The sequence below is a fragment of the Entamoeba invadens genome (genome assembly GCF_000330505.1).
Source record: "Entamoeba invadens IP1 unplaced genomic scaffold scaff_1105074725937, whole genome shotgun sequence".
NCBI classification, from domain to species: domain Eukaryota; phylum Evosea; order Mastigamoebida; family Endamoebidae; genus Entamoeba; species Entamoeba invadens.
Window position 1 is genome coordinate 119,667 of NW_004443670.1, and position 10,616 is coordinate 130,282.

General features: G+C 32.7%; 4 protein-coding genes across 4 annotated transcripts; 1 reads left to right on the forward strand and 3 right to left on the reverse strand.

Annotated features, from left to right (window-relative positions):
* Positions 1-4,414: 4,414 nt before the first annotated feature.
* EIN_006210 (hypothetical protein) lies at positions 4,415-4,915 on the reverse strand (the record flags this gene model as incomplete). The annotated part of the gene is made up of 1 exon (XM_004260403.1): positions 4,415-4,915. The coding sequence occupies one exon, from the start codon at positions 4,913-4,915 to the stop codon at positions 4,415-4,417; it is 501 nt and encodes a 166-aa protein (XP_004260451.1).
* A 147-nt stretch (positions 4,916-5,062) lies between these two features.
* On the reverse strand, positions 5,063-6,382 carry EIN_006220 (protein phosphatase 2A, caeel, putative; the record flags this gene model as incomplete). The annotated part of the gene is made up of 1 exon (XM_004260404.1): positions 5,063-6,382. The coding sequence occupies one exon, from the start codon at positions 6,380-6,382 to the stop codon at positions 5,063-5,065; it is 1,320 nt and encodes a 439-aa protein (XP_004260452.1).
* Positions 6,383-7,439: 1,057 nt separating this feature from the next.
* On the forward strand, positions 7,440-8,585 carry EIN_006230 (hypothetical protein; the record flags this gene model as incomplete). The annotated part of the gene is made up of 2 exons (XM_004260405.1): positions 7,440-8,144; positions 8,214-8,585. The coding sequence occupies 2 exons, from the start codon at positions 7,440-7,442 to the stop codon at positions 8,583-8,585; spliced, it is 1,077 nt and encodes a 358-aa protein (XP_004260453.1).
* Positions 8,586-8,887: 302 nt separating this feature from the next.
* EIN_006240 (hypothetical protein) lies at positions 8,888-9,499 on the reverse strand (the record flags this gene model as incomplete). Its single annotated transcript, XM_004260406.1, has 1 exon — positions 8,888-9,499. The coding sequence occupies one exon, from the start codon at positions 9,497-9,499 to the stop codon at positions 8,888-8,890; it is 612 nt and encodes a 203-aa protein (XP_004260454.1).
* Positions 9,500-10,616: the final 1,117 nt, after the last annotated feature.

Genomic DNA, 10,616 nt, shown 5'->3' on the forward strand with positions numbered 1-10,616 from the left:
GACTTAAAATATTAAAGAAGTCCACAAAATGCAGCGAATGTTAAAAAATTACACATTCAATCCACCAATCAATTTCTGTGTCTAAGTGTCAACGTGTAAAATCAACTGAGATTGATTATGGTAGTAGCTTATAGTTTTAAAATATTCAATTTCTGTATTTAATTTCAAAAGTGTCTCAATATCTAAATTATTATTGTGTCCTGCTTGAAAGTTTTATAATTTTTAATAACAATAAAAATACAAATAATTAATAAAAATGGTTGTTTATAAAATATAGTTAATCTTATCGAGACAAACTAATTTCTGCCAACTCCGAGAAAAGTATTCATAAAATCTAAAGAAAATGACAAAAAGCACACATAACAAACGTGAAAATTGATATTTTTTGACAAAACAAATAAATAATAATAGTCTTAATAAAAAAAATAAAATTGGTTATGTTCAGAGAATGACGCAAATTGATAACAGTGGTGTTATTTCCATTGAATAACGTGTTTCTGTGTCATAGTGAAAATGATAGAGTCGAAATAGTTGTAAAATATTATAACAATAAAACGAATTTATTATGTATCGCTTTTGCAGACAGCGATGCATCTGTAATTGATTATCAAGCAACCCGAATATAAAGAATAATTATAATAAAGTATACATTGTTATAGACAATAAAAAAGCTAAATTACGCATAACGTAAAACACAACAAAAATTAAAAATATATACCAAATAAATCAATAAAATAGCATTGATAGACAAAGAAGTTTGGTTTTTTGTTGTTTGGAAAATTAAAAATATAGTTGTGGTTTACCTTATTCATTTTAAACGCCCCTTTCAATAGATTATTAAAAATGTGCTATTATATACATCAAAATATCAAGAGTCAATAACAAACAATTGGTTAAACAGTCCATATATTTGAAAAGAAGTTAGACAACAATATAAAAATATGTGGATTATTTGTAGTAGAGGGAAATTGTTATTAAATTAATAATAGCTTTGACACTAAAAACTGTTTTTAATGATTGCTTGTTATATTTTAATTTCTTTTGATAAACACTCTCCAAGAGATTACTCACAATATGGTAAATACCAAAAGATGAAAAAAATATATTTTTAGAGAGACAAAACGGTCAAAAATCTTGCTACATCGTATTGTCTGAAAAAATACACAGTTAATATAATGGATTTTTTTGAAAATTTTTTATTTTTTATAAAGACTATTGTGTGTACATATATTTTATGTGTTTTTTAATTATCACTGATGTGTTCATGTATCTTTTGCAATTTGTATTTCATTTCAACTCAAAACCAATAGTTTTTTTTGTTTAGTGTATAAAAAACATATTTATTTGTTTTGGAATAAATGTTATTATATTTTACCAGTATTCTTATTTTGCCATTTTTTACTTTTTGTCATAAAATTATATTTTTTTCATTTTTTTCACATTTTATTTGTTTTTTAGTTTACGATTTGAACTCGTTATTCCATTTTCATTTTACTATAATTAAACTACACTGTATAATATAATTTTTTTCAAAAAAACAAAAACACTGCTCTTTTTAACAGTATTGGTTTGTTGGGGATTAGGTACGTCGGCGAGTTAACGTTCATAATAATTTTTTGAGACAGTTTTGTGTTTTATATTTTAAACAAAGACATTATTAGGTTTTGTTTCTTTCGGTTCTTTAAATGAGCTGTTTTGGATTATTAACTATTTTCGAAACAAAAAGAAGCTACCCCTTTTTAAGTTTTTGAATAGGTTTTATCTTCAGTTTTTGGTTGTGAAAAAAAATGGTGTCTGCATTCTGATAAAACCCAACCAAAATTCGGCAAAATAACCAAGTTGGTCATTCGGACCCTAGGTATAGTCATTGAATAATTTTAATGCCTTTTTTCTCGTTTTCACTTTATTAATTTTAATTTTAATTTTTTAACTATTAAATAAAAGAATTTTTTTAGAATCTTTTTAATTATGTCTGTTCAGTTTAATAAAATAAGCTATATTTTATTATAAACAAATATATATTATTATTATATTATTATTATATATTACTATATATTATTATTATTATTTTGATATTTAAATCATTTGATAATGATTCTTGAAAAACATTTTAATAATCAAAATTCGTTATTGTTAAATATATTGCTTTACAACGCCATATTATAGTTTTTGATTGTAATATTATGTTGTATCGATTGTACGATTAATCAATTTGTTTATAAACTTTTGGTTATACTTTTAATTATGTTTGCCAAATAATTAATTGCAAAAATCAAATTGCCAACATATGACACATCTTGCTGAGTTGTCCAATGACCAAGAAGTCTCAAATAGCCAGACACAATGTAGTCTGTGACAAAATCCACATGGTACTGCTGAAGAGGCTGAAGAGGATAGATGAGAACACCTCAATGACTGTGCCTCCCAAAGACATGTACGACGAAGGTGAAAAAAATGTGGTCATTGCCGAAAGAAATCTGCTCTGTGATGATAGGCAAAGCTTTGCTCGAAGACCCGACATTTATTGGCAAGACAATAAAGCAAAAAAGGGTTATGTGATTGATGTCACAATTGTAAAAGATGAAAACCTCGCCACTGCTTACTTCCGAAAAGTGTCAAAATATAACACGCTTTGCGAGAAGCTTCGAGGTGCAAGAAATCTGCGAAGTGTGACCACTGTTCCAGTGGTCATAACGATCAGCGGACTGATAAACAAGCTCTCTGTGGAAAGGATAGAGAAGCTGTTGAAGATCAGATTGGACTTACCTAAAATAATTAGGGATGTCACAATCTCTAGTATGAAAGACCTGATGACTTACTTGAGTCATGGGAGAGCTTCCTTTGAGCCAGGAAACTCACTGGATTGTTTTCCACATGACGTATCGGGAACAGAGAGTCCCGAAGGCGAAGAGATGGTTGAAGGAGAAGACTGCTCCGAGCCATGCAATCCAATAACAAATTTAATTGGAAACGCATAATTGAATTCTTGGGGTTTGTTTGCCAAATAATTAATTTATTTTCCCAAAGAACCAACACCAAGTGTTTTCAGTTTGTGACTAAAATAAAAATGTTACAAATTCAAAGCAACACAAATTGATTTCCATACTCAGGACGGTTTTCTGTGATTTTTGATCAAAATTTGCCTGAATTCAATACCTAATAACTGTGATAATTTAATTTGTTAATTTTTTCCATTGAATATTAATTTAGTAAAAACTTGAACCATTCTAGAAAATTTCAAAGAGCACAAAACTGTTTTTTATTAAGAACATAAAAATGTTGTTTCATCAACTAAGTATCACCATTCTAATCATGATTGTTTTTTGGAAAGACAAACAAAGGATTAATGTATATCCCATCCACACATATTCAAAACAGCAAAGTAAATATTATTCACGTTTCTATTAAAGTATGCCATAAATTGCAAAAGGGTTGTTTTTTCATCAAATCTATATTTATATTCACATGCATTAATCGGATTAAAAAAACTACCCATTTTTTAAACAAAATAATAATGATGAAAGTAAATTTTAAATCTTTTATTGAAACGTGCAACATCAAGAACCTTGCATTTGTATGAATTGATAAAAATGAAAATACAACACTTGTTAACTCAAGAAGGTCATTCCTTAAAATAATTAATAATTTTATTTGTAATTATCACAAAAATAACATAGATAATTGGTTTATTGTGGAACTGTTCAAAACAAAAAATGATATGATCAACAAACATGCAAATTATAAACTAAAACGTACATGCAATTTTCCAAAAAGTAAACATGTTATTTTTAAAATAGTATTGAAACTTTCTTAAATATACATTAATATAGAAATTACAAAAATGTTCAAATATTTGAAATGAACACAAAGTTGGTGTTACGCATTCAATCAAAAAGACTTAATATTAACAGACAAAAAATAGGATTAATAATTGTATAATTTAAAGTTATGGAAATTGTATTTTATGATTTTTTAAACAAATTAAACATAAAAAGATTATACTGAAAGTTGTTATTGTTATTCAATTACCCAACAACTTTTATTATTATTGGATGATTCAATTCCTTTGAACTTGTATGATATTATACTTTACAAACGTAATAACAAATATTTATTATTGGGTTTGGGTATTTATATAGAAAAAGATATGATATTGATCTTCACTTAAACTTTTTCTCAATTATTGTTTTTGGCTGAAACACATAATCTGTTGAAAGCACTATTTGTAGCAATTTGATGCCACCAAAATAAAAATGATAGCGAACGATTCAGTTACTACATTAATGTATAAAAATTGCAAATTAAAGAACGGCTTGAAATTTTAGGACAAAGTGCAGATGGGCGTAAATTAAACATACCAACAAAACTAACAAAAAAAGATTAAAAACAGCCATGTGCATTCTTTAGCAAGTCGCTACAAACACTGTGTTGATGGAGAGAGCTCAATTGTATCTTTTGTGTTTAAGAATTTGTTGTTCAACGCGTCTCCCACCGATCTCACTTCAACATCGCTCGCGACAAGAAGTTGATCTTTCTCGACCGACTCGATGTGGTCAAATCCTCCGCATGTAGAAATAGTGATTGAGTACCCAAAAGTTGGGAGTAAGTCTAAAATGTAGTTATTAGTTGTTGTAAGAAGTTGTTGAAGTGACGGCTCGGTCTCGTAGAGTGACGCGATAAATTTACGGAAATTGATTGTCTCGTCGTTGATATATATTTCGAGGATTTTTGGGACTGCGAGAGTTGACTGTAGTGGGTGTGTCACAATAAAACGTACACAACAGTGCTTTGCTAACAATGATATCAAATAAAACGTCTGACGCGATTCGTCGTCAATTGGTAGAGGGCTCTCCTTGTGACGTCCCTCTTCGGAGTCTGAAGATGAGTTGTCTGGTTGGACTACAGGGGTGTTCATCAAGAATAACAACAATCAATGAATTTTCTTAGTGAACACCAGAGTGTTTTTTTCTTTTTGTTATTTTTTATCAATTCTAGCCAGAAACCAAAAATTACAGTTCTCTCATTTTATTGTGTCCAAAAACAAGTTACACACTATTGAGCCTCAGCACGATTCAGAGCTCATCACGTCGCTGTCAAGTCCATTGAAATGTTTGGAAACGATCAGTACACGAATCTTCCCCTTGTCGACCAGAACACCAGCGTTTCTTTTCGACGGCTCGTTTAGACAATTGCTCTTCAGAAAAATCATGTGTTTGTGCTTTGACAAAAACTGCGAACATGACTTACCGCCTCGAATGATGAAATTGCACTTTGTGTTTCTTATCACCAAATCTTCGGGAAGAAATTCGGTTGGGTGCATCTCATCACCTTCTTCCACAATCTGGACAGGCGGTTCGTACGTTCTTTTTGATATTTTTTTCATTTCGGCAACCATGTCAGAGGAGAGAGCAACGTTGACTGGCAGCCCGATGTGAACACACAAAATTTTCCCATCAATAAGCGCTGCTAATCCGAAATTTGATATGCTCTGTGTGATCTTTGCGTACAACTTATCGTCTCCATACTCATCAACTATTTTCTTTTTGATTATTTCAAAACACGGTTTCATCTCATTTGGCAAATTATTGAGCGGATATTGTGGTGACAGGAGCACAAAGTTTTTGGAGCACAAAATTTTCATCGCTGCGATCATAGCAAAGACCTCAAGAGGGTGCGGTCCAAACGGGATGTAGTCTCCAACCAAAACAACGGCGCATGGACCAAATGTACCTGTTGGGACAATTTGCAGTGCCGACATAATCCTCGTAACATCGTCATAACTTCCACTCAAATCTCCGATCACGAACGCTGGTGGTGAGATTGGAACGATCATCGGCTCAGTGTTGAGAACCTCATTCAAACAGTCGATGAGTTGTGTGAATAGTTCAATTGGAATTTGCCCGATTTTCCATCTGTGTGTGGGGCCACCCTCTTTTGGGTCTTCGATTCTGATGAAGTCTTTTCTGAGTATTCTGATCACTCGATTCGCCACCAACATCCTTGCTTCTTCCTTTTCGAACACTGGATCGTCGTTGTTGTTTGATGGAAAGACTTCGCGTTGATACATCAAGCCTCTACTCATCTCATAAAATTTGCTGTTAAATGTGTAAGTTGGATTGTGTTGTTCAGTGTATTTTGGAGTCAATTGTTTGAGTGTTTCCATGTGTGGGACGATCTTGACAACTTTGTGCTTATTCATCTCGCAAATGAAGAACGGGTTGACGACTACGCTCTTCTCGTCACTGAGTGGTATCTCGATTAGTTCTACCACATTTTCGCTCTTCAGCTCTTCTGGGAATTCATTCCCCAACTTTTCAAACCACTTTTTCACAGCACTCACCGAAATGTTGAACCTTTTAAGGTAGAAATCGTTCTCTGCCATCTTTACTTTTCCATTTTTTTTGCCGTTTAAATGTTGTTTCTTTCCGTTCTTCTCAATCTTTGTTCAATCAAAATTTAATAATTTTAAAAAGTATTTATTTTTTAAAGTTATTAATACCTCAATTGTTCTGATTTTCTTCGTTTTATCAAAATTTTTTTCGATTTATAATTCTGTTATATTTGATAAACTATTATGTGTAGTTTCTTCTTAGTATCATTCTAGTTATCAAAAAAAGTAAAACAAGCGTTTTACTATTTTTGTGAGTAAAGGATATTTTACTTCTAAAAACATTTCTTATCCTATTTTTATTTTTTTGTTTTTCAAATAAACACAATCTTATTATATCATTGATAAACTATATAACAAATGAGAACATAACTATTAGAAAACTAAACACCAAAAAGAAAAGCTCAATAATTCAATCCATTCATGTAAAACTAATTTATTCGTGTTTTGTTCATATAGTTAAATACATATAAAAACAACTATAAAAATACTATAAATATACCATACCCATCCCTTTCATTTGAACATTAAACTCCAATTCAGACATGTCGAAACAGCAAATTCCCCATCTCAAAGTCTCAAAAAACTCGCCATCACTTTCTTTAGACAAACGTCTGCTCTCAAAATTCTCCACAGTATCCGCCTTATCTACGCCACGCTCTCTTAACACAGTCACTTCACTTTCTTCTCCACACGAAGACTCAAAGCAAAAAATTTCTCGCAGGTCTTTCACTTCACCCAAAAGTCCACGCTCTTCTTTCTCAAGATCTTCCGGTCAAATCACTCCCAGAATGATTATTAAGGAACAACCAAACGAATTTTTAAGAAAGGAAACACCACTCTTCTCTCAAGGCGCTTGGAAGGATGTTTGTTGTCATTATTATTGTTAATTATAGTATATTTATCATAATTATAATAAACATAATAAATATACTATACTATATTATATTATATTATACTATATTATACTACATTATACTATATTATACTATATTATACCAGAATCAATACAGTAAATTAATTCTAATAATATTAATTATTAAAAAACTAGATGTTGTTATCATTCAATCCCGAAATCACCGCTGCTGTAATCCAATACATCCAAAGACAAGAAGTGACAGCTGAAGAGAGAGAGTTGAATGCCGTGATGCTCTTGGTGTTTTATAACGAGAATGATAAACTTGCAGAGATCTTGAAATTTTGTGTAGAGCGGGATGTTATACTGAAACTTGACAACGCTGTGTTCTCGCCATACATGTCAGTCTACAAATTTCTGATTGGGTTCACACAGAAGAATTACTACGCACAGTTCTCATCGTTCTACATGAAGAAAGCGTCAAAGATCAAAGACGTTGGTTTAGACACCACACAGACATCGAAGAGTGAGAAGAAGATGAAAGCTTATAAGTCGATAATAGAGGATGTCGTCTCTATCTTGACGAATGGAGTTATAGTCCCCGTATATGTGAAATACTGTTGGAATGTCCTCTATCAAACTATGATGAAAATAGAGCGACACACTATGATGAAATATATGATGGTCTATGTCTTCGCACTCCCTTTCAACGACTTTATTGAGACCGCTATGAAAAATGCAGCTCAGACTCAATTGGTCGTGTTATTAAACGTTTCTAAATTCTTTCATGAAGTCACCTCTCCCTCTAAAGATACAGCAAACGAATATTGGAAATCCTGGATAGCTTCAAATTGTAATGATCTTACTGAAATCCTACGAAATTACATATTAAAGAATTCCGTTTGTTGTTATATTAGTAATATTTATAATAATATTTATAATAATATATATAATAATAATAACAAACAGACATTCAATGGAATTGAGGAGGAACTAAGCATCGAACTGCCAACAGACTTAGCTGTACCATTAAACAAATTTTTAGTCGACGAGTGTTCGAGTGTAATGAAGTACATGAGTGATGATGTGTCTGAGTTGTTTTTGAATCAAAAGCGGCAATCCGAGGACATTCGTACACGATCTATTAGTTTATTGAACCAAATCAAACAGTTATATATTAACTCCTTAATTGAAAAACAGAACTTCTTGGCAAACATGTCTGTGATGACTCAAAAAATTAAGTTTCTTAATGAGGAGAGAAGATATTTAAGGCAACTTCTCTTCCCTGATGATGAAGAACCTTATGTCCCTGATTCTATCGACCAATTACACGAAAACTAATACTTTACTATTTCTTTTCTATATCATTTATGTGCTTGTTATATTTTTTTGGTCATTATTATATCATAATATACTATAATATACTATAATATACTATAATATACTATAATATACTATAATATACTATAATATACTATAATATACTATAATATACTATAATATACTATAATATACCAAGAAGTATTATAATACTCGTTTTATTCTTTAAAACTCAAAACAGTTCACAATATTGAGTACTTTTAGTCTTTCAATTGAACTAATTGCAAATTTTGATTTACAAGAACGATTACACAAAACATATGTTAATACTGTTCAACAACTTCGCCATATACATTGAGTCGCTTAGTTAAGGCCAAAGGGACTGTTTTGTAGACTCTTTCTAAATTAGCGACCACAGCTAATTCATCAAGAAGAATAGCTGGGCCCAATAAGAACAAGGGCATTGCGTCTGATTTATCGACATTGAAGAGGGCAATTGTTCCAAAGAAGACGAAGAGGAAGACGTCGCGGGACATTGCGAGAATAGCGACTTTAATAGAAGTCATCAAGTACATGATGTCGTGGAAGAGTAACGCCGTCACGATAGCAAAATGTGTGAAACAGAAGAGAAAGGCGTCGTTTTTGACGAAGCACAAATAGGTGTCGGTGTAGAAGAGTGGGAAGAGAAAGACAAAGAAGACCATTGATAACGATTTTGCTATTTCAATGATCTTCAAAGCCTCCCAAATGAATGACAGCCACACTACAAAGAGTAGAATTATATCAGTCACAGCACTCTTCACACTTTCATATGGAAATTGATATGAATCGACTAGCATTAATAAAAGAACTAATAAGGAAATAAAATAGTAAAAGACCTTAGTCACTATAATTTCCATAGAAAAGTCGACGCGGATGTGCTGCGATGAACACATGTCCAAAATCGTGATGGAACAACATACAAAGACTATGAAGAGTTGAAAGAAGTAATGTTGCTCGGTGGTTGTGGGGACCTTGGAATAGATATCACCCATATATGGATTCGTCCTGGGATCACTCGGAAAAAAGCGCGAAAATTGGTCGCGAAATGAATAATAAAAAATCACCTCAGCGCGTTGGGTAAAGGAGTGGCACAGTTGCTCGGCTATTGTGCCATTCATCATTATATATATTTGTAGTTTATTTATTAGTATTAAATAGTAATAGTAATATTACCATAGATCCCGATTTGACAGCCAAATAACATGTGACACATCAAAAAGTAAAAGAAACTATACCAAATACTATAATATAGTACATTTACTAATAAGTGAGAAGAACTGAATTTGAGTGAAATGGAAGTTGAAGGCGAAAAACAAGAAGCTGAATACGTGTTGGGTGAAGCTCCAAAGAAAATCGAGTACTATGGAATTCGTCCACCTGAGGTGTGTGCTGGGTTGAATGTGGAGAGATGTGATGAAGACAAGAAGCCGCTGACAGCTAAGAATCTACGAGTCGCACGACTTGGGAATGGAGAGGAAGAAGACGCATTGCAACGGATTTCTCAGTGGCTTGGCGCACAGGAGACGCACTGACTTCAATTGATTGGTATTTGTTTGTTTTCTTAAGAAATGATATTAAAACGTACGAAGTGGTCAATTAAGACAAAGACCGCATTGGAACCAATTTGGAAGAGAGAGTTCCACGCAATGACATTTGTGTTGTGTGTCGAGTTTGGGATGATTGCGGAAGACGCGGCTGCTACACTGCGAAGTGCGAATTTGTGAGGGAGTGAGGTGGTAAGAGGGGATGGCAGTGTTGCAAGTGACGCGTTGAAGAGAAAGTCTTGGATGAATGTTGTTGTTGTGAAGAGAAGTGTTGTGCCAAGTGGCGCAGAAACCCACCGCTCGATGGTCCGTTTGTTGGTGTCGAAGAGAGCGCCGATATAGCCATAGATGATACCACCAACCACACACGATGGGATGTTTGCAGTCGACACCACAAGAACATCGCCAGGAAGTCTGAGTGGATTGTGTGTTGTGTTGTATTTTGTGAACAAGTTGATGTGCAGCG